Source organism: Trichosurus vulpecula, chromosome 4, assembly GCF_011100635.1.
Source record: "Trichosurus vulpecula isolate mTriVul1 chromosome 4, mTriVul1.pri, whole genome shotgun sequence".
In the NCBI taxonomy this organism is placed as follows: domain Eukaryota; kingdom Metazoa; phylum Chordata; class Mammalia; order Diprotodontia; family Phalangeridae; genus Trichosurus; species Trichosurus vulpecula.
The window spans coordinates 269,580,593-269,605,446 of record NC_050576.1 but is presented as its reverse complement, the minus strand read 5'-3'; the positions used below and the strand labels follow the sequence as shown (position 1 = coordinate 269,605,446).

The 24,854-nt window shown below is 35.2% G+C and overlaps 1 protein-coding gene across 17 annotated transcripts in view; it reads right to left on the bottom strand.

Moving 5' to 3' along the window:
• The window catches only part of TRIP12 (thyroid hormone receptor interactor 12), a 173,116-nt gene that overhangs the window by 9,488 nt on the left and 138,774 nt on the right, over positions 1-24,854 (bottom strand). For 12 of the 17 annotated variants that reach the window (XM_036754351.1, XM_036754354.1, XM_036754349.1 and 9 more), the window contains 15 exons: positions 24,623-24,797; positions 21,532-21,673; positions 20,857-21,048; positions 19,530-19,681; positions 17,662-17,834; positions 16,737-16,810; positions 16,455-16,654; positions 15,409-15,536; positions 13,646-13,797; positions 12,217-12,359; positions 9,792-9,948; positions 5,990-6,088; positions 4,366-4,480; positions 3,934-4,088; positions 2,483-2,647 (listed from right to left, as the gene is read on the bottom strand). In XM_036754351.1, the coding sequence (XP_036610246.1) occupies positions 2,483-2,647; positions 3,934-4,088; positions 4,366-4,480; positions 5,990-6,088; positions 9,792-9,948; positions 12,217-12,359; positions 13,646-13,797; positions 15,409-15,536; positions 16,455-16,654; positions 16,737-16,810; positions 17,662-17,834; positions 19,530-19,681; positions 20,857-21,048; positions 21,532-21,673; positions 24,623-24,797 (2,222 nt within the window). The remainder of the gene's footprint in view (positions 1-2,482; positions 2,648-3,933; positions 4,089-4,365; positions 4,481-5,989; positions 6,089-9,791; positions 9,949-12,216; positions 12,360-13,645; positions 13,798-15,408; positions 15,537-16,454; positions 16,655-16,736; positions 16,811-17,661; positions 17,835-19,529; positions 19,682-20,856; positions 21,049-21,531; positions 21,674-24,622; positions 24,798-24,854) is intronic. The other 5 variants (XM_036754355.1, XM_036754347.1, XM_036754344.1 and 2 more) reach the window with 1 other exon arrangement.

Sequence of the window (24,854 nt, the reverse complement as noted above, 5' to 3'; positions counted from 1 at the left end):
AACTAAAACAGAACTAAACAACTGGAGAACTTTAATTGCTCATGGGCAGCTGAGCCTCAATTAATTCACTTATTCAGTGTGCCATACCAATCCAACTACCAAAGAATGATGTTGTGAAGCTAGAAAAAACAATGCAAAAATTCACCTGGAAAAAAAGGTCCAGGATATTAAGGGATCAACAACAACCAAAAATGTGAAGGAGAGCAGCCTAGCAGAACCAGATTTCAAACTATACTGCAATGTAGTAATCATCAAAACAATGTAGTACACAGTAGTAAATGACAACAGTGATCTCATGTTTGATAAACTCAAAGATCTAAGCTTTTGGGGTAACAACTCATTATTTGACAAAAATTGCTGGGAAAATTGTAAAGCACTCTGGCAGAAACTAGGTATAAGTCAATATTTCACACTGTATACCAGATAAGGTCAAAATGGGTAAATGATAGCGGTGATATCATAAGTAAATGAAGGGTATATGGAAAAAATTACCTGAAAGATCTATAGATAAGGGAAGAGTTTATGAACAAGCAATAGACAGAGAGGATCACAGGAGGTGAGAGGGATAGTTTTGATTACAGGAAATTAAAAAGGCTTTGCACAAATAAAACCAATGTAGCAAAATTAGAAGGAAAGCATGAATCTGAGAAAAACAATTTTGGCGAGTTTCTAATTTTTTAAATATATAAGGATTTGAGTCAAATTGATAAAAATATGTGTTACACCACAACTGACAAAGGATCAAAGGACATGAACAGGCAGTTTTCAGAAGAAATCTAAGCTCTCTACAATCATACGAAAAAATGCTCTAAATCATTAGTGAATAGAAATAAAAATTAAAACAATTCTGAGGTACCACCTCATATGTATCAGATAGGCTAACATGACAGAAAAGGAAAAGGTCAAATGCTGTAGGGGATGTGGAAAAATTGGGACGCCAATGCACTGTTGGTGGAAAACAGTTTGGAACTCTGTCCAAAGCACTATAAATACCCTTTGACCCGGTAATATCACTACCAGGTCTGTATCCCAAAGAAATCAAAGAAAAAAGAAAAATACCTAAACATACAAAAATATAACAGCTCTTTTTATGATGACAAAGAATTGGAAATTGGAAGGATGCCCATCAAATGGGGAATGGATGAACAAGCTGCGGTGTATAATTGTGATAGAATACTATAGTGCTATGAGAAATGACCAGGAGAATAGTTTCAGAAAAACCTGGGATGGACTTAAATGAACCAATAGAAAAGCCACATTGGTCTTGAACTAAATGGGGACACCTGATCAACTCCAGCCCTACTGCAGCTGAAGAAGTTCTAAACTCAAAGGACCTACTAGCCTAGCCTCCTCCAGTATCAAGAACTGCAAACATAAATCACTACACCTAGCATATATTCTTGACCCAAACAAGGAATGATAAAATAATAAAACAAGACGATTTCTATTACATGTAAATTGAAGATTTTGCATGAACAAAATTAATGCAGCAAAAGGTTAAAAAAAAATCCTTGTATCAAACATCTCAGGTGTTTAGCATCCAAGATACAGACAATGGAAATGTTCCCCACCCAAACAATTCTCAGAAGAATTGCAAACAATTAATAACCAGATGAAAGAATGCTCCAAATCTCCAGTAAGAAAAAGGCAAATCAAAACAACTATGAAGGTTTTATCTCACACCCAGCAGACTGGCTGGTAAGAGATGGCAACAGAGCTGTGGAAAGACAGCCACACTAAAATGCACTGTTGGTGGAGCTATGAACTCACGCAGTTATTCTGGACAGCACTTTGGAGTTTTAGGGACTTGAAGCCAGGTAGCTACTTTTGGAGAATGGCTAAACAAACCATGCTATATGAATGTAATGGAACATTACTGTACATCAAGATACGGTGAACGTGACTGAATACAGGGAAGAAGAAACACTGTAAGAAGTGATGCAAAATGAAGTAGAACCAGGAAAATAACATACAAAATGACTACAACATTTAAGTAGAAAGAACAATTAAAACTGAATGCTGTTAAATTGCAATGCAAAAATGGGCGTGGCCCCAGAGAAGACAGATAAGAAGAAATCTCTTGCAGCTTCTTCAGAAGAGGGAGGGGACCATGGATGTGGATCACTGTATGTTTGACTTTTTCAATAACTTAGTTCATTTTGTGGGACTTTTTTCTTCTCATTAAAAAAACGTATTATAAAGGGATAGTGGCTATAGGGCTATGGGGGGAGGACACGGGCTGAAGCATATAGTGGAAAATGAAAATAATGTGAAAGCAAAAGAAATTTTAAAAAAAAATTTAAAACAAAAGTAAAGCCAATGGTAATGAGTTATTAAATACATTGCCTATTCTTTTTTAGTACCAACTGTCTATGGTTCTACATACTTTAATAATAAATGCCTATAGGAAGTTAAATACTAATACAAAGATTATGAAAAGTAAGAATAAATGTGGAATATTTTCCTCATTTTATATGCTTACCTGTGATTTATCTTGTTCAAGTCTTTTCTTTTGTCTGACAATATCTTCTAGATGATATACTGATCTTGCTACAACTGGGTCAATATCAAACAAATCATGTGATGTAAGTGAAGTTTCTTGTCGAAGCATCCATTTATAAAAAGGCAAACCAAGGGGAAGGTCCACCTAGAGGGGAAAAATATAAAATATACCCTGAGACTAAGTTCCTGTTACAAACTATATTTTTATATAAGAAGGTTCAATAATTCATTAAAGATGACAAGAAATGCAATAATGAGTTCACTGGCTTAGAACTCAAAGAGTTTTAAGCAACATTTTTAGTATTTCCACAAGCAAATTTGATTTATTTAATAAATGTATTTAATACATTTAATACATTTTATTTAATTCTATTTAATTCATTCTATTTAATACATTTTAAAACAAACCATTAAAATTATACAAGTATATGAAATTTCAAAACCTCCAATAAAAAGACATAGTTTCTAGTTAAGTGGAAGAGTACTTTTGTGAATTTTTACACCTGATAAGAAACAGAAGGCTGGCTTTTAAGTCCAGAAGACTTGATGCAAATCCTGCCTCTGACACATCCTAGATGCATGGGGAGATTAAGTGATTTGACCATAGTCACACTCCATGCCAACCTCAAAGATGCCAAGTTCTCTAACGCTGGTCAAATCAACAATATGGCACCATCATCCTTCCACCACACCTCCAAAGAAAAGTCAGACATAAGGTAAAAAAACAAAACCAAAACTAGAGTACCTGGTGTAAGATAAAGAGTAGTACTATACACAGGGCTTTAATAAATTGCCACACTGAAAGAAGTCTGGGAAAATCTGAGCCACTGTGAGAAGATTCCTTTCTCCCATATCTATTCTCTTATATTCCCATGTTCCTTAATTTTTCATGCTTCAGTACTATTATCACACTAGTTTTCAATGAAACTTCACAGGATAGCTTTTCATAAAAAAAAAAGTTAAAAAACAACAATAAAATCTTTTTCCCTCAATATTCAACTTCGTAACTGCTTTCTCCAATGGTGAAATATTTAAAGCAAAATACTTGTAAAATACTTGGCAAGAAACTTACAATAACTAAACAACTTATCCAACTTAAATTAGCCAAGGATAAAATTGACAACCTTCAAGAAGACATAAAGCCTAAGATATAAAACATCTTTGTCTCTTGGCCAGAACTGGAATATATGCACTAGTTACATGCTCAGTAAGCTAATCTTTATATAGTATTTTGAGGTTTGCAAAGCACTTTAGAGATATCATTTATCCTCACAAAACCCTTGGGATGTATTCTTATTATCCTCATTTTGCAGATTAGGAAACTAAGGCAGAGAGAGATTAAGTGACTTGCCCAAGGTTACAGCTAGTGTTTGAGCAAGTTTTGAACTCATGTCCTTCCTGATTCTAAGTACAGTACATTATCCAACTTACCAATCTGAAATCCATGATAGCCTTGGCCATTAATTTTCCTAAAAAGCGAAACTTCATCTTAACCTTAGCGATATGCGCTGGTTTGGCTGTTCTGCCAAAGGGAAGTGCAAATAGGCCTTGGAGGTTTTGAATATACTTGGTCCCTTCTTGGCTTCCTGTAACAACAAGTAATTACTGATAACTCATTAATTCTCTTGACAAGCTAACAGTCCCAAACTAACAAAATGAATTCCATTTTTGTTTTACTAGTTACATTCCCTAAATGAAGCATGCAAAACATGGAAAAGAAGAAATCCTCTAGTTCAAAGCCCTATTTTGCAGAGATTGACTTATGGCAAGGAAAGGCATGATGCTACTTGAAATATAGAATTAATGAAATGTGAAGCTGTTTGGGCTGTTGTCTATGGAGCATTTGATTTTGCCCCAAATCACCTTTTGGATTAGTAAGAGTTACTTCTTCGCCTCTCCAGAGGCCTAAGTCAGCTCTCTGTAGTTCCTGAGATACAAGTGCATAAAATTCCAGTGTAGGCCCAAGACCTGTACCAACCTAATGAAGGGGAAAAAAGAGAACCATTTTAGAATTTATGCAGACTCCATCTTCCAGTCAATTCACCAAAGGCATGGTCAAAGTAGCCATACAACAGGCAGTACTGCGCCATTTTCCATTGTCCTTTATGTAATAATTCCTTCATTTCTGGAGGGAAGAGGAGGAAACTGAAGATAGTAGGATCATGGTATATGGGAAAAGAAGACAAGACTCTAACACCTGGGTACAATACGTGACTCCATCTTTAAAATGGGAGGATGGACATGGGGAATTCCAAGAATCATTCTATGCCTGGTCAGCAGACTACTACCTTGACAACACATGAGTCAATGGATTATCCTAATCTAATGTAGCAGCAAAGACCTGGCTATGTCTTGAAACTGTCATGTTCTTGTTTTAAATCGAACCTTAGGTTGAGGTATAGCTATCTTTAAAACTAGTTAGTTGAAAAATTCCTCTCTCTCACATCAAAAGACATTTGCAAATAGGCAGGGATTTTAGAAATCACCTTGCTTTGAAAATGAGTAAATCAAAGTTCTAGAGGTTTATTAGTTAGTAAGGATATTATATTTAGTGCTGGAAAAGAGGACATTATCTCACCAACCCCCTTTATTTGTAAAAGAAATTGAAGCTCAGAGCATTAAGCAACCTGTCCAATATCCAGGACCAGAGGAGAATGAACACCGGGATCGAGTTAATTTCCAAGTTTCTCTCAACTATGATAGTATACTTTGGTTTTAATAAGACAATACTGTCTTCAAACTTAACAAGCTACACTTTTCTCCAAGAAAAAAAAAAATGTCATGTTAATGCCTCCTGTCCACCAGAGGCAGGAATATAAACAAACAAGTGTGCTTTTGGCCTCAGTGAACAAAACAAGGTCATAGAATTTCCTGAATGCCAGATCAAATCCACTGTGGATCTTACTTTAAAATGCTCAAAATTAATAAAGTTAAAACAACTTTGAGGTACCACCTCTCAAACCCATGAGATTGGCAAAACTGACCAAAAAGGAAAATGACAAATGCTGGAGAGGCTGTGGGAAAACAGGTTTTTCACTGCACTTTTGGTGGAGCTGAGAACCGGCCCACCCATTCTGGAGAGCAATCTGAAACTATATGCCAAAAGTTATTAAACTGTACATAGCCACTGACCCAACAAAACCACTGCTAGGTCTATACCCCAGAGAGATCAAAGAAAGAGGAAAAGGGCCCATATGTTCAAAATTATTTCATAGCAGCTCCTTTTGTGGTAGCAAAGAACTGTAAACTGAGGGGATGTCCATCAATTCGGGAATGGCTGAACAAATGGTGCTAAATGATTGTGATGAGAGGACCGTTCTTACTTTCCTATTTTGCACATAGTAAGCCCCTAACAAAGGCTTTTCCTTTCCAAAAAGAGCTTCATAGAATTTTCCCCACTCCAAAGAGTAATAGGAATGTTCCATGAATGTGCTCAAAAGAGGTTTTATTAAGCAACTGGTTCTCAAATAAAGGAAAAGATACTTACTTCATTCTCATACTGAATTTCCAACATGGCCCTTGAGCTGCCAAGATCCTGCATCACAGACTCTGCCTGTTTCAAAAGCTCTTCTCTATTCACAGTTCGCTGTAAAGAAGAGTTTATTAGAAAAAATGAGACGTTCATTAGATGATAATTCAGAAACAAAGCTGCTGCAGCTGTGATTCCAAGTACAACAAACTGCAACAGTATCATTTTGATTAGAATAAAAAGTGGCTAATGCATTATTGTCATGCAATAGCTTAGAACTGTTTGCTCATATTCTGTGACCATTTTTCTATGGGACAGCAGCTTTTGGTTTTATGTATTTCTGAAAGTTGTCTATTTATTTTGGACACCAAACTCTTATCTGGGAAATGTAATATAAACACCTTTCCCTCAGGCAACCACTTTCGTTTTCATCCTGGATGCACTGCTTTTGTTTGTGCAAGTTTTTTCAATTTCATGTAATAGAATTATTGATTTTATCTTTTGTAATTGTTTTTATCTCTTGTTTGGTTAAAAACTCATCCTCTATTGATAGCTGGAAAAAGATACAGAAATCTCCTCTAAAATTTTTACATTATGATCTTTACCATTCAGGCTACATATCCATTTTGAATTTATTATGGAAAATGGTATAAAGTGTTGGTCTAGGCCAAAATTCTGCCACACTGCTTTTCAGTTTTCCCAGTCAGGAGTTTTTGTTTTTTTATCAAATAGGGAGCACTTTCCTAAATTATTTATGTTATTGGAGGTCTATTTTTTTCTGATTCTTTTCAATCTATTCTTGTTCCATTAACATACTTCCCTAGTTTTTAGTGAGTATGAAATGGTTTTTAGGGTTGCTGATCTCTAATAAAGTTGGAGGTCAGAAAGTTCTATTCCCCTATCATTCCTACCTTTATTCATTATTTCTCTTGATGTTATAGATCTTTTTGTCCTCCAAACGAATTTTTTTATTGTTTCATCCGTCTCTAAAGTATCCTTTTTGTATTTTAGTTAGAATATTCAAAATGTAAATTAACTTCGGTAGTATTCTCATTTTTATTACAGTGGCAGGGCTCAGCCATGAGCCCTGGATATTATTGCCATTTAAGTTATTCTTTATTTTTGAAATCAAACCTATGTAAGTATTGAGAGTACTCTAGTGGAATGACATTCAAAAATTTTTACACATTTTATAGTTATTCTGAATGGAATTTCCCTTTCTATTATTGCCTATTGGATTTATACAGAAATATTGTTTATGTTTCTATGTTTATTTTGTTGCCCTGCAACACTCCTGAAGTTATTAGCTTGTCTTATTTTCTGTGCTGATTTCCCAGAATTCTCTAAGTAAACCATGTCATCAGCAAAAAGGTTTAGTTGTTTCCTTTCTTTATTTCTTTCTCTGCTAGTGCTGGCATTTTTAGACCTATACCAAATAAGAGTGGGGAGATGGGACATCCTTGCTTTACCCCTCTATTTACTGGGAAAGCTTCTATTGTAATCCCATTAACATATGTTGCTTACTTTTGGTTTTATATTTTTTTTATGATATTAAACAAAGTCCTCACAACCTGGGAGGAGAAGAGAGAAAATGTACGGAGGGAGATCTAGGGGATATAAAAATATCACTAAAAAAGTCTGTTATAAAAAATTGCAAAATCTTTTAATATCTCTGTTAGCTCTGTTCCTTTTAAATCCCTTTACATACTCTCCTATTCAACTAACTATAGTCAATCTGTAAGTAAGCACTCAGGGATATAGAGAAGTGTCACATTTCCCAATAAAACATTCATTACTACTTATGTATTAATGAATAAAAAAGCACTTATTAATGAGCACTTAAAATGTAAAAAGCATTGTTTAAAATGCTGGAGATAAAAACTGGGGAGAAAAGTAATTCTTTCTCTTCAAGGACCTCACAAACTAAGACAACATATAGAGAAGGTTTCAATTACACGTCACCTATAAAGGGCACAGCAAAACAGCAGATAGTAATGCATCTTTTTTAAGGTTACTTTTACTGGGAAAACCATATTCCCCTGTGATGTTGAACCATCTGACAGCACCAAGGACTTGGATACCACAGACACATTCTTTAAAATAGTTATGGCACCTGAGAGCCACAGAAGCAGCTGCCATCTAACAGTGTTATGTGGTGTATTTTCCTAAAGATTCTGGGTATGAGGGCCAAGCTGGAAGATACTGCTACTCCTAGAATCCTTGGGCTTAGAAGCCTGGGCTATCTCTATCAGGGTCTGAGGGGAGGTGGTCATCAAAGTGGTATCAATGATTCACCTGAAATACCAATGATGCCTCTTATTGCTCCTTCAGGTGCTTATTTAAGCTAGGCTGTCTTTTCTATCCCATTGGAGTCAATAAGCAGGGGAGAAATGGCGTGATTTCAGGGCATTGATGTTCACTGCTCATTAACTGCTTCATTTTATATTCCATTCTTTTTTTAAGCTCATGCAACATTTCTTCCTTCTTGACACTCATAAGGATTGCTGAGTGTCAAATGAATGAGATGGTATTGGTATTTAAGAATTGAGGTGTGGCTTTTTGGAAATGGACGTGAGAGAAAGGTTCAGATGTGTCAGAAGCAGATAAGCAGGTCTAGAATGATTAAGATTAAATTTAAATTGAGCATGTACAGAAGAGGCAGGAAGCATGATATGACGAAGCAAGGCAAGACAGAGTGAAGTCAAGTAGTACGAGGACGTGAAGTCTGCCAAGAATTTGGTTGTAATTTATAGAGTGAACAGCAGCAGGGCTGGCTCTGGTGGTCGAGGATCCAGGTTCAATTCCACTTTTGGTATTTACCACCTTGGCAAAGTCAGCCAACTCATTTAAACTGTCAGGGACCCAGTTCCAGGGATTAGACTAAATGATCTCTGGAGTCATGGACAATGAAGGTCTGAGAGATGCTATGGTCCAGGGAGTTCTGAGTCAATCAACGAGCCAATGAGTATTTATTAGATGCTCTTCCTATATTGCTAGGCCAACTCAACTTTGTATGTTACAAATCATGGAATAATACCTGCTTGCAAGGAATTTCTATTTCATTAACAGCTAGAAGTAAATATGTGCAGCATAACCAGAGAGTGAGTAAATAAAAACATATCCACAGGGTTAACTAAAAATAAGTTTCAGGGAAAAGGAAGCTAGCAGCTTTCATGTGGTAAGCAATGCCTGTCCTTGTCTTGAAAGGAGAAGGGCAGCTGAGTGAGCACAGAGAAGGGCTGGGATGTGAAAAATGTATAAACAGCAAACCACAACTGGTGATTTTTGCTATTAATAAGCTTGAGTTTTTCCACTAAGTACAATTAGGAAGAGATGTTAACCTCAGTAGAAAAAGAAAAGATTACTATGTGGACTGAGTCAATCATGATGGAAATGAACAGAAAAAATACTGTGATGAGGGAAAATACTGGGACATAAAACCAGAAGTAGTATAACTTTAATGACTGAAAAAAGAACAAAACTAGATGTTGAAAGAAAAGATAGCGATATCACAAATAGTGACAGAAAACATTAGCAAAAATATTTGTTTGCATTATTTATCAGTGCCTATGTTATATTCTCTCTAATTCTCACTAAACTGCACCCCCCAAAAAAAGTAGGCAAGCTACTTAAGGACAGGGACAATTTCACTATTCTCCATCAAGTACAGCACTTAGCACTTAGGAAAGAAGGAAATCAAAGGAGTCATCTAGCACAAGTGGACACATTAATATCAGCTCTTCTATTTTACCTGCAAATATTAACTAAGTTTAAGAGAAAAAAGAGATTTACTACAAAAACAACTTTCTGAAAAACTCACCTTTTTTCTATCAAGTCGAGGGGCAACTCTGCTGTCCTGAGAGTCTGACTGATTGATTTCTGGGTTAGTGTCAAGCAACCTCTGCATGGCCCGGTCTCGATCGAATGCAGTAACATAAAAAAGCATTTGCCGAGTGTCAAATGGAAAGAAAAATGGGCTAGAAAAATGTGAGATAAAATTATTTTGTTTAGGTTTATTAAAAACATGAAGCCTACATTAGCAGCTAATCCCTGAGCAACATGAAAATCCTACTATGTAAAGACAAAAATGAAGCAAACACATGGCTCAGGTCAGGGACAGTTTTTGTGCTCTGTAACCAATCACAATGTCTACAACACCGATGTCTGTTGCAAAATATCTGCTGAACTGAAATGAATTTTAAGATGTCAAAAAGGAAGTGATAGCTAGTCTGGGTTTTGCTCTTCTTAAAACTACTTTTGTAATGTGACCAATACTGTCTATTTGATTATGTTCTTAAATTAAGCTTTAATGATTTTAAAATTTGAATAATCTGAATTACCTTTTGGGTTAACCTTACTGAATGAACTCCTTCAGACCAAGACACTATTTACATGATTCTTTAAACATGTATAATGTAATAAACATTTTTAGGCTTTATGCATATGTACATATGTAAAAATGTATACATATAATAATTAATAATATCTAACACTTATATAATTGCTACTATATATCAGGCACTGTGCTAAGAATTTTACAAATAATCTCATTTGATCCTCGCAAAAAACCCTGGGAGGTAGATGCTATTTTAAACCCCATTTTAGAGTTAAGGAAACTGAGGCAACTAGAGGTTGGGTGGCCTGCCCCTAGCTGGATTGACAGCTGCCCTGTAGAGATAGACAGACATAGACATGGACAGATAGAAAAATATAGATAGATAGATAGATAGATAGATAGATAGATAGAAGTACAGTAAGCAAAGCACTGGGCTTAGAGTCTGGGAGACCCGAGTTTAAATCCAACTTCAGACACTTACTACCTGCGTGAACCTGGGCAAGTAACAACCCTGTTTGCCTCAGTTTCCTCATCTGTAAAATGAGCTGGAGAAAGAAATGGCACATCACTCTAGTATCTTTGCTAAGAAAACCCCAAATCGGGTCACAAAGAGGCAGATATGACTGAAACAACTCAACAACAACAACAGCAACAACGAGTGTGTTCGTATGTGTGCAGAAATACAAACTCATAATTAAGTTCACTGTCATCGTGATTTTGTGTTCAGTGCTGTTGCTATCTATCTATATAATTTAATTTAAAAGGTCAGGATGCAAGACTATATAAACATTTTAATTTACAGTTATGCCTATTGTAACATGCACTATTTGTTTGGAATGCAACCTCTCTGTCTTACAGGTTTATCCACAGCTGGTAATCAAAATATGCTGCTAGTTTCTTTACTATAGGTTTTCCAGAAATTTACTGTTCCAATTTACAGGACTTCATAGTATCAACTTGATATGAGATCTAAATACTGCCATCCTGTCTCCAGGATATATAGATCAATCTGTTTCAGCCTAAAAAGAATTTAAAAAAATTAAAATACATGAGAAGTCATAGAGTGAATACTTGACCTGCCACATCATATTTTCTTAAATGTGCCAGCACTGTGTCCATAATAGCAGTCATTTCCCCTAAATATTTTATTCAGTATACCTCCTAATTTCAGAGCTTAGATGGCAACATAATTTCTCAGTATGATTCTACTGAACAATACAATGTTCCATTAAGGGGAAAAAGCCCATTTTGGTTTTGTGTTCATCATGCACACATGTAAAACCACTGCTCAGGATCTACGATGTGACCAAAAAGTTGACTTCTTATTGGTTTTGAGTCAATCATTAAATGTTCCTATTAAGATCTGATGCATAAACTGGATTGCTGGTCTGAAAATTTGTATTCTAAGAAACCAAAATCTGAAAGAGAAAACTGACACATAATGAAATGGTCAAGAGTATTGGTTGTTACCTCAAATAGATTATAACCATTATTTGTTTGCTTATTGTCTCATCCATTCTACTGTGAGCTACTTGAAGGCAATTATTTCTTGCCTCTTTCTATATCCCCAGCATTTAACACAGTACCTGGCATATACAGTAGGTATTCATTGAACATTCTTCAGTGCTTAAAAGTAGGGTTGAGGAAATACTGCTCTAAACATTTATTCCATGTTTTCTATCTTAAAGTTATTCCATTATGGGTAAAATGATCACATCCAATATTAAGACAGTAAGACAAGAATTAGTATTTCTTACACCCATATACATCTAGCACACCACAGGCCTTAATTCCTCTCTCTCTCTCTCTCTCTCTCTCTCTCTCTCTCTCTCACACACACACACACACACACACACACACACACACACACACACACACACGGAAACTGTAGAAGAAAGCCAAGTCATACCAGGTTTTTCCAAGCTCAGTGAGCCATGTTGGGATGTTTCCTGTCATGATTACCAAAGGATCCTGAAGCTGCCTGTTTGCTTTTGCTGTCAGTTTACTGTTGTTAAATTCGCCAGTTGGAATAATTTCCTTGCACATTGCATTCTGTAAATTTTTTAAAAGGAATGATATTTACCAACAATAACATTTTCTGAGACATATCCCCCCATCCCACTTTTATAACTAGGAATCTCCTTAATTTTGAATCTATCGTTTACCAAACAAAGCCAATTCATTAGTATATTTCGATAAACTAGGCTTTTTCTGGAGTACTATGCCTAATCTAAGGGCCAATGTTTCTGGTTTCCTCCCTTCTGCTCTTCTAACAACTCAATGTCCACATGGCTCCCTGCCCTTCTCCTCCCTACGAATTATCAATGGGTATACTGAAAACATAACTGAAGTATTTGGGAAGTATTATTCTAATACAAAAAAGAGCCAGACTAATATTTTGGCAACTTGGTTCAAAAGGCTGTCTCAATTATTATACTTATTTCATTAAAATAAAAACATTATTGACTTTTAGTACATTCAAATTCCATTTACAAATAAATGGATAATACTGAGATTAGCATTTTATTTCTACTCAACTTTGGAATTAATTTTAAAGCTATTCTATTTGACCAAAAGGTACATAGAACTTATAAGACAAATGCCAAGAGAGGGCATATGTGTAGTCAAATTCAGCCAAGTGCATTATATTCTCTCAAGGGGGATACTATGTTTATTATCACCTTCCCTCTCCCTCCTCCCCAATTTTGCTGATGTTAAGGGCTCAGGGAAGTTAAGAGACTTGTCTAAGGTTACAAAGTTTTCCTTTTTGCTTTTATAAAATCTGAATTTAACACAAAACATAATAGGCATTTCTATATACTTGAAGAGTAAAAGTTTTGTAAAAGTGTAGAGGTTTATACAAGAAAGTGCAAATCTGTTTTGTGTAGCTTGCTTTTCTATTAAAATATAAAACAAATTCAACAACGTAATTTTGCAAACTCTCCTGCTAGTCTGTGATTCTTTCTACAATCTTTTCTATTACCTTCTGTGCATTAGGAAAAAAATGTTTCAAATGACCACCTTCTTTTCTTTCTTAAGGATGGAATCTGAAGCCAGACTTTCTTCCATTAAAGACATAAAAAAATTTTCATATTCTGACTTAATTTCATGACTTGACAGTTCTTAGAAAGAACATTCTTAAGCAGATATGAACATGGGCCGGAGGAAAAAGAGGAATGAAATGATTGAGGTAATACTCAATGAGATAAATAACATTTTATTCCACAGAGTCAATTTCTGTTTCGACCCCCAATGAGTCTGTACTACTCATCACAGAGGCATGTTATAATGAGATAATGAAATTAATCTGATATAACATCTCAGAAAACTTTACTCACATCATATAAATAATACCAATAACGACTGATGGCGTGTAAAACTCTTAAAAGAAGGATCACATCTAATGAAGGGTCTTCAAAAGTTATATTTTCAGGTGGGGAAGATATGAGGTAAACTTCTAAAGGATTTGATACTGATGGGCATACTCCATCTAAAGGAAGAAAAATCAAAGTATTACAGCAACTATGGTAAGCCAGTAGAATCAATACAATGTATTATTCAATACAACAGCTAGTGTGAATCTAAAGAATTTCCCTAGTTATTTCTTGATTGTGCATGGCAAGACTCTGAATGCATCTGATTTTTAGACAAGCTCATCTGCCACTGGGTGATGAATAAATACTATGTATTAAGGGGAATAGAGGTTATCATCTTTGAAGCAAAAGTGCCTATAACAACAATATGATGAACCCTTCAAATATTGCATTAAGTATGAATGATAACGGAAGGTGAAAAAGGGCATGGATTTTATGAAATCTACATATAATATAGCCAAAACTAAGGAAGTTGTTCCAACCTAACTTCAAGTTACTTCTAAAGAACAAATTTCTTCCTCTCCTGGCATCTCCTGACTAGCAAAAGAAAGGCATCAGAGAACAAAAGGAATAAGAAATGCATTGAAGGGTACAAACAAACCTTGTAGTTAACCACCTAGTGAGAGTAAGCCATGTTAGGAGGGACAATTAGCCACAAAACTGTTATATGAAAGATACATCAAGAAAAACAAATTACATTAACTCAAATTTCAAGTAATGACAGTGGAAGTGACGTACGTAAAGGACTCATCAACATGATAGTAAGTAGTAAATTACATAACCAGAGCAAATGTTTTAAAACTTAATTCTTTTCATTTGTGAGTCTCATTTTTAAGCCCGAGAAGTAGAATTGATGGTTAACAGACTATGACAGAGTTAATGTCTAGTTTCAGATGGGGATATTGTGTTTAATGAAGTAGGAAAATGCAATCCTAGCCATCTTAGAAAAAACTAAGAAAGAAAAAACAAACAGAGCTTCAAGTATGACTATCCCTGGGTTAAGCAGAGAGAAAGCAAGTGCTGAAAGGAAGGCATGAATACATGAAGGCAGAAAAACCTGGGAAGACTTTCCATAACCCCAATGCAAACTGAAGCCAGCCAAACCAGGTAGTTTTAAAATACATATGATGACTAAAACAATGCAGGGGAGAAAACAAAAATGAAACTAAGGACTGTGGAATTAAAATGACCAAGTTTAGCCACAAAAAGGGGGGAAAAAGTGGACTTCTCTCCCCTTTGCAGAGGCAGGGACTCTGGCAAAGAACATTTGGGGGGTGAGGATAAATTTGGAAATCAAGGTGAAGTAAAAAAGCAAAAGGGGCAGGGGCAGATTTCCAATGAACAATCTTACTTCCAAAGAAGTGAATAGTAACTTAGGATGAACTTCACACAAAAAAAATTACTTAAAAACGTTTCACAGGCTCAATAACAGAAAGCTCTCAACAGTATAGACTGTATCCTTGTACAATGCCTCTCATAAGGTGGTGCTAAATGTTTATGGCATATGGTACGAAAAGAAAACATCAGACTTTCAAGTTTCAAAGGTTTTAGTTTCAAAAGGTTTCAATGTCAGAGTTAAGGCAGTAGAAAGTTTAAATGTATTTAATTTTTCTTCATTAAAACAAAAAATACTTTGATATTTGTAAATACTTCTTTAAAACAATAAACTCAGTAAGATGATGCCAGTAAGACGATAGTTTCTAAACATTACTTTCTAGAAAATATACCGTGCCATAATTCATCATGCTTTTTTGCATTTCGAGGTGAAGTTTTTGTTGGAGCTGTTTGGGCCCTTCCCCTTTTACCACCAACAGAATCTTTGCTACCATCTTCATCTTCTCTTACAGGTTTATACCTAAAAGGATGACAGAAAAGCATCCAAAATATATTTTAAAGAAATGAGAATCCAAGGAGCAGATAAAAAAAAATCCTAATTAAGTATTAAAGATCATGTGTTGAAATCAATGAACATTAAAATGTAACTAAGCAAGTTTAATTAGTTGTACAGATGTTCAAAATTAAGCTTTAAATGAATAATTTTTTTAAAACTATGGTGTCATCTAGAATAGGCTACATAATAAGAATAGTCTTCTACCCAGGTAATAAAGCTATTCTACTGATATTTCTGGTGAGCAGAACTGACTCTCCCTACAGAAACATTAGCTAGGACAATGGGATTTCCCTATCCACACTGACTTCACCAGCTGAATCTGAAAATATCTATAAACAAGAAAGTGCTACCATAGCCCTGCCTCCTTCTAAAAGCTAAAGCAACAACTTGTTTCCTAAGTGACCTTGACAAATGAGCGATACTTTTATGTACACACACACAAAACATATTTTATATAAAATATTATATATTATTCATTATATATTACACACATATAATTTCTTTATAAGTGAAAAAATAGGAAGGAGTGGGTTCAATTTGCAAGCAATGGTCTTGCATTTCTACCTCCTATACCCCATATAATCTAGCCATGGTTATACAGAGGCATGGGAAAGTTTCCAAAAAAAGTGAAATTTCAAAAATCAAAGCTTTTCATCATTTTTCAATTGTTTTATAAAACAACTGCTTTGTACAACATAAGTTTCACATTCATTTTATTTGAAAAGATTGAAATGCCTTCTGTATTCCTTATAAACAGGCACCATTACAGAAACAACAGGCAAGATCAAAAGAGTAATGAAAAAATAAGCGAGAATGAAAAAATAAACCTATTTTAACGTTCTTTATAACAAAAGCATCAAAAAATAAAACAGGAAAACTTACCATATCGTGTGAGTCTTTGTCCAAATGCCAGCTCTTCCCAGTGGATTGCTTTCATCATCTGTAGATTCCCTCTCCTCTTCAGCCTGTATACTGAACTGTCTAACTGCCTGATACACAGTCATATTATACGGCAGTAAATGATCTCCAATGTAGAATTGCAACCTGTGTCTTACATTTCCTGAATTTAAGAACTGAGCTGCCTAAAAAAAGAAAAGCAAAAAAAGTTTAATTCATACTTCATCTACTTATTCCTACAAAGACTCAATATGAAGAGAACTTTACCAAAGACTCATCTATTTCTTCATCTGAACCATCATCGTCACTATCTTCGTCATCTTCTCTCACTCTGCCATAACCTAAACACAAAAGAGTTCATCTTAATAGTCTTTGCCATGCTAACCAAAGAATTCTCAGACTTATTGATTAGTATGCCCCTATAGAACATCAAAATGTCAAACTGTGAATCTTTACAGAGGAAAAGTACATGGTTCCTAAGAACCATTGAGTATAAAAACATTCTACTCAGTAATGCTATTGACAAAGAGCAATAAAATCTATCATTTTCTTTGTTCTCCACCACAAAGTTCTAGATCTTAGTTCAAGAGACTTTTGCACATGAAACTGGATAGTGTAGATAGTATTACATAACTGTTAAAGCTAGAAAAACTTGAGATCAGATTCCCTGGCTTACTGGGAAAATACAGCTTAACAGAATGGACTGGAAATTTTCACATAGTGGCTTAGACAAAAAGCAGTCACTTTTTTTTAAAACAACACGTTATATTTTATAACAATCACATTAAAATGCCTTAGAATACTTTAGGATTACCGTACAGGTGGCATTCCACTTGTTTTTATAACAGACTATTATGACTACAAACAATATATAAATGAGCAGACTGCTAATATTATTTTTTGAAAAGGTTTTGAAAGGCAACTAGAATGAGCTGATGACTTTGGGTTTTGTTAAAATGAACTAAAGAAATGGAATGTTAAATTTAATGAAACCCACAGGCCATCAGTGCAAATTCTTCAGGGCTATTATTGTTTAGTAACAAAGACAGACATGGTGACAACATTTCCTTCTTTATTAGTTTTTTTTGCTCAGCTAATGCATGAGAGACCAGAAGGCTGAGGATCAATATAAAGAAACAAAGGACACAATTCCCCCAAATCAATATGTACACATCTAGATGTGGAGAAGTACCTCTGACGACAAGGTATCTCTCAATGGCTTGTACCAACGCCAGCGGGTCTATCTTCACAGGTCCACCCTTCCATTGTTTCACATTTGCACAGTCGGGATGTCTTTGTAGTTGGCATTTTAACTGGTGTGTGTTGAAAAATTTTAAAGCTTGTGATCCTCTGTTGAGAGAAAAACTCAAGATAATTTATGAAAAAAGTTGCTACAATTATTCTATAACTTGTCATCCTACAAACATTATCTAAAAACATAAATATGACAGGGAAAGAGTTCATGCAAACTGACCTCTCATCTCAAAATACATATAAACTGGGAAACCATTTTCCCACTTCAATGTCTTCAAACTCAACTAATTTAGCAAAGATTATTATAATAATATGTAATAAAAAATAAACCATGAGCTAAGGTGAAGAGAAATAACTTTTGGAATAAATATAAATTATTTTGATCTTTACAGTACATCAGTTTAGATCATTTTTGTTTTGCTTTTCTTTTTTGCAGTTTGTCTTCCATAGTCTTAAAATTTTTCTTAGTCTATTTTGCTTCTTAATTGCTTATTTTGCCCAATTTACCAAGCACTTAACTGGGGGATGGAGGAAAGGTAAAACACAGAGACAGAAAAAAAAAAAGGCTTCAAGGAGCTGACAAACTCCTGACAAAGATGCGTGTAGGAAGAGGGAGTGAAATGTTAAAAAAAGCTATTATGTTGTAAAACTTATTACAGGAGATCACATTATGCACTTTGTTACCTAACATGCTTATCATACATTTTCTAGCTTATAATGTATATTAGTAAGACTCTTATTGAATCCATTAAAAAAAAATCCAGTAGCCTTCAAAATGTTTTATATATATATATTTTCCTTTATTATTGCAAGGAACATAATGACTTTTATCAGAATACGCAAATGGCTAATAAAATGGCAAAAAGAAATATTTGCAAAAAAAATTCTTTCCAAATCAAATAAAGAAGCATCTAAAGAATTCAATGATTGTACTAGTGGGCATTTTAGATCAAGCATTATTTTCCTCCACAAAAAAAATTAAACACATTTCCCAAGTCAACAAGATGAACATCAATTTCTTCCCTTAATATATTGATTTCACTTCAAAGGTGCAAACACCAAACAGTTTTAATGATGGTATTTTTGTAGGACAATTTTTTTTGTAGTATAAAAAGCTACTTTAAAAAATAATCAGAAATAATCAGATCAATTGGAATTAGTGTCAATTTCATTGCTAATTTCAGAATTCAGCACAAATCATTATATATCCATTTATTCACATGTTCACTTTTAGAGATGTCTCTCATTTTATGACTGAGAAGCAAAATGACTTATTGAAAGTTACATAGCTAACTAGTGGTATGTAGTGAATTAGAGTACACAACTGTCCTGACAATTAATCCAGTGTCCTTTGAATTGCAGCAAATATGATTATATATAATATATATTAATAAATACATATTATAAATTATATATATTTATTCAGAACCTATAGAGCAATAGGATTTTCTTTAAATATAGAAATAATAAAGCTCACCTCAACAGCCTGAGTCTGTCAGTCACTAACACAGGAGCAACGACATTGGAAGAAAGGATGTGGGCAATACTTTTGAAGCTCAGGTTATATAGAACATAGTGTGGCATTAAAAAAATTAATGGTTACAATAATTTCAATCTCTCTGTAAAGTTTTTAAGACTCCTTTTAAAGTGAGTTACAAGTTATAATAATAGCTTGTATCCATCACTTCTAACCAATGCTCTTGATATTTGTGAGCTTGACTTGAGAAAGAAGGTTGCAGCTTTCCTAGATGTGAAAACACATCCCAACTCATAATGGCAAGGATGTACCTAAGCATTAATCCTTACCTGCTCCCCGTTCCATTTCCACTTGGAAAATCATGAACTTTGACTGGAAACTGCTCCATCTGACTAAGGCAGTTGTTCATCTTGTGAACTAATGCCAACAAAGGTGCATTTCCCATCGGTTCCAATCTTCCAATTGGTTCTTCTCCAGGAAGCTGGAGTTATAAATAAACCAACTAGCTAGTTAGTACCTTATGAGGAGGGAACACTTCTGAATAGGAAAACTTTAAAAATTCAAATTCACAATTTTAATTGTCAACTCCCTACTTGTCTAGTTACAGATAATCTTTTCTGAGGTTGTATGGGGAAAAGTTTAATAAAAAGCAATACCACTAAAGCCAAATTTGGTCAATGGAAAAATTATGGTACATGCTCAATTCTGCCACTGATCTGCTATATGACCAGGGTTGAGTAACATCTCAAATTCTGTAATGCCTGAAAAGCTACACACAACTTACAACTATTTGGAAGATCTGTGTAAATGAATGAGCAGGAAGGGAGCCCATAGCCCACAGCGCACAGCACTCTCCAGTTCAGAAACTAGGGGAATAAGCGACCCAGAAAGAAGTTCCTTTTCTTCCTACCATGTGAAGGAGCAGAAAGCATGTCGCTCACTGGCATAGATGCAGGTGTAGACAGTAAAAGCCCTGGTGCCCTTATTCTGCCATGAGAAAAGTTATAGGGAATTACCTGAATCCCAGGCCTGTTTAAGTCATTCTGCTGAAAAGATTGTACTAGTACAGTCTGTGCTCAAATGTTGATCCACAGAACAGTTTGAAACTCCAACAAACCTTTACCGGCTAAAAGACATTTACTATCAAACATATTTAGGGTTATCAATTTTAACCTTTTTCCACCCCCAGACCCCTTCCGTAGGCCAACCTGCTGAGGTTACAGATGAGGAGTCTAAAGGGAGAGTGGTCTATGATATATTGATCAGATATTTTGCCAGTAAAACAAACAGTATTGGAGTGGGGCGGGGGGGATGGACGATGAGGAACAGGACATTGTTCTAATACATCTTTTTTTTTTTTATTCCAAGACGGCCAAATGCTTCAACAAACAACATTAGCTAGCATTTATATAGCACCTACTGTGCTAAAAGCTTTCTAGGTAGGAGGTCTTTTGATCCTCACAACAACCCTAGAAGATAGGTGCTATTATTACATCCACTTTACAGTTGAGGAAATTGAGGCAAACAGATATTAAGTTGACTCCAGGCTCAGTGTTGTAGCTATGAGGCCACCCAGCTCTCCCTTCAGTATTCAGGTACAAAATATCAGAATCTAGAAAAAGACTTAGCTTCTCCAAGGCTAAACAGATAACTTACTGGAGAAGAAAAGAAGACGTGAAGGAATCTTTTAATTCTGATATCTCTGCTCACAGCGTCTTTTTCACTTTTGGATGTCAAGTAAAGCAGCAACTGTTTCACAAACCCACTATGCTGGATTTCAAACGAGGAGACATCAGACTCTGAGACTATGCTCCGGATTTCTACAAGGCACTCAGCTCCACCATCCACCTAAAATTAAGGGTAGAAATTCAGATTCCAGATTTCAATTATTCACAACAACCACTCACTAAATGGACAGTTTTTCCCTAAGATTCCTTTACCACTAATTAAGTTAACCTAAAGGTATATCAATGCCTATGGAAAATGAGCACTCTCCCTGGAAATTGCTATATGCATTTTTTTTAAAGTGAGATTGTATTTAATTCAACTATTTCTAAATGAATTTCCGTAAAAAGAGCATGTTACTATATATGTTATCTACAATGAGTTCAAGACATTCAGGTGTAAGAATGAAGTGGATAAATCAGGGATATCATGAAGAACAGTCAGCATCTACTTATTATCCTAACCCAATCATCACTATATATAAATGGGTATAAAATTTCATCTCATCTAGAACATATTCAATATCATTTTAACAAAGCTACATCCTTGCTCCAAAAAGCTTTTGTAACACAATGGAACCCCTGACAGTCACATTTTACATTCTACCTGGAGGTTGAGTTGTTCAGTTGCAGTGCAAAGTCTCTGAAGGACATTCAGTGCAGGATTGCTTCCATCCATATTCTCAGAGCTGAAATACCGTTCCACAAATTTATGAGCTTGTTCCTTAATCCAACCCTTAATTTTTTCTCTGGATGAGGAAAACAAAACAAAATAAACTTTTACCTTATATCATTACTTTCCCCATTCATTTCACTTACGGAAAGGCAAATAAGTAGTTGGTTAATTAAATTATTAAAATGTCTTTATTCGTTTCTGTTCAGTAATAATATAAATCTTTATTTTGAAACTCTGTGGATGTGTGCATATTTATACAAATGTAACTCAGACATCTGAGACTATCCAATGGGCATTATGACAGTGGATAGAAGGCTGGCCTTCAAACCAAAAAGACCTGGTTTCTAGTCAAGCCTCAGACACGCTTTGGCTGTGTGATCGCTGGGCGTGACACTTAACCTCTCACTGCTCTAGGTATTTCAATTAAAAATAAGTTGCAGAATTCACTATTTCACAAAAACTGCTGGGAAAACTGGAAAATGGTACAGCAGAAACTGGGCATAGACACCAATATCTTACACCACATACCAAAATAAAGTCAAAATGGGTTCATGATTAAAGAATAAAGGCTGATACTATAAGCAATTTGGGAGAGCAAGGAATACTTTACCTGTCAGATTTATGGTAAAGGGAAGAATTCATGACCCAACAAGAGATAGAATGCATTACAAAATACAAAATGGATAATTTTGACTATGTTAAATTGAAAAGTTTTTGTATAAACAAAACCAATGCAACAAAGATTAGGAGGGAAGCAGAAAATTGGGAAAAAAAATCTTGTCTCTGATAAATGCCTCATCTCTAAAATATACAGGGAATTGAGCCAAATTTATAGGAATACAAGTCATTCCCCAATTGAGAAATGGTCAAAGGATATGAACAGGCAGTTTTCAGAGAAAGAAATTGAAGATTATCTATAGGCATATGAAAAAATGCTCTAAATCACCACTGATTAGAGAAATACAAATCCAAACAACTCTCCACATCTCTCCTGTCAGATTCGCTAACATGAAAAAACAGGAAAATGATCAATGCTGGAGAAGATCTGGGAAAAACTGGAACACTGTTACACTGTTGGTGGAGTTGTGAACTGATTCAGCCATTCTGGAGAGCAATTTGGAACTATGCCCAAGGTGCTATAAAAATGTGCATACCCTTTGACCCAACAATACCACTTCTAGGGCTGTATCCCAAAGAGATGGGAAAAGTGGGAAATGGACCAGCATGTACAAAAATATTTAAAGCAGCTCTTTTTGTGGTGGCAAAGAATTGGAAATCAAAAGGATGCCCATCAACTGGGGAATGGCTAAACAAATTGTGGTAAAAGAATGTAATGGAATACTATTGTGCTATAAGAAAGAAGGAACAGGAGGACTTCATTATAACCTGGAAAGACTTACATAAACTGATGCTGAGTGAAGGGAGCTGAAATAGGAGATCATTATATACGATTACAGACACAAGGTATCTGTGAGGACTATGATAGACTTGACTACTCCTCTCATCAATACGAGGTTCAAAGATAGCTCCAAAAGACTCATGATAGAAAAAGTTGTGCACATCCAGAGAAAGAATTATGGAGTCTGAATGCAAATTGAGGCAAACTATTTGCTCTCTTCTTTTTCTCCCTCCTCCTTTTTTGGTTTTGTTTCTCCTTTCTCATGATTCATTCCATTGGTTATAATTCTTCTTTACAACTGGACTATTATGTAAAATGGCTCAATGTGAAGGTTTATATTGAACCTATATTGGATTACATGCCGTCTTGAGGGAAAGGGAGGAGCAGACAGAGGGAGGGAAAATTTGGAATCCTAAACTTGTGGAACTGAAAGTTGTAAACTAAAAATAAAAAATAAATTTATAAAAAAAAAAAGTTGCAAAGGAGGTGCCAATCTGTATTGATGGAAAACACTGCTGCATGTCAGAGTTTCTCATCTCAATAAAACAGTATATATGGTCCCTACTAGTTAACACTAGTATGTACAAAATGTTTTAAAGTTTTGCCAAATACTTTACAAACATGATCTCATTGGTTGTTCCTAGTACCCCTGGAAGGTAGGTGATATTATTATCATCATCATTTTATAGACGAGAAAAATTGGGGCAGACCAAGGTTAAATGATGTAGCCCAAGGTCATAAAGATAGAAGTGTCTGAGGCTGGATGCAGTCTTCTTGACTCAGGGTCCAGGATGCTATCCACTGTACCACCTATTTTTTTCTGGCTCCTATCTGATGAGTAAATAAGCCAAAGTTATAACTTCTGGAAAAACGATACTGCTGCAGTTTATTTTTTTAATGCAGTCATCTTTAGATGGGTACAATGTAATTATTTCCTAAAATATATTAGAATATTTGGAGTCAGAAGACCTTGGTTCAAAACTTGGGGGGTTGGGGGAGAACTCCTTACTTTGGATGACTCTGGGCAAATCATTTAACCTCTAGGCCTTATCTGTAAAATGAGGGGACAGCTTCTAATAATGTCCCTTACAGGTCAGAACCTATAACCTTTTGATTGAAAGCAAAGTGATGACAAATTCTGATGTAAACAAATTAATGTTTCAGGGAAAAAAATTCTAAAGACTAAGCCTTCACATTCTAATAAAAACTAGACAGGGAATATTATAAACACTCCACTTATGGAAGGCATTAAAAAGGTTTTCTCCTTGCTAGCTTCTCAGAAAACAAATGTCTTGTGGGGCTCTGAATACGATCAAGCCTCTATAAAGAATGATAGCAGTCTACATTTGTATATCTTTCACCTTCTATATATGCCTAATTAATCCTCAACAACACTGTGATATGATAGTTAAAAATGGCTGATTCGAAATCACACAGCTAGCAAGGATTGGATTGTGGTGCTGTATTCAAGTCCAAACACAGCAATCTATGATCTACTTATGATGCCTTCTTTACCCAAGTTCATATTTTAAATGAAAATACCAATAATTACTTTCTAACTTTATAGTAGAGATGTAAGCAGGACCAATGAAAATGTCTAAGGGAAGACAAAACTGACTTTACCTATTGTTAGATATGGTGTCCTTTGAGGCAGCCCTGGCGAGACCGCTGACTCCGGCTGTACGGGCTGGTTCAATGTTGTTGCTATTGGACTGTGCGCTTAATCTGCCCCATGTTTTGGGATTCAAGCTTGCCAGGAAAGAAGATTTAGGAGACTGTGTAGTAGTAGGGCTTTTAGCTATGGAAAACAAAACAACAAACAATATCAACTTTAAGCACAAGGAATAAAATTCCC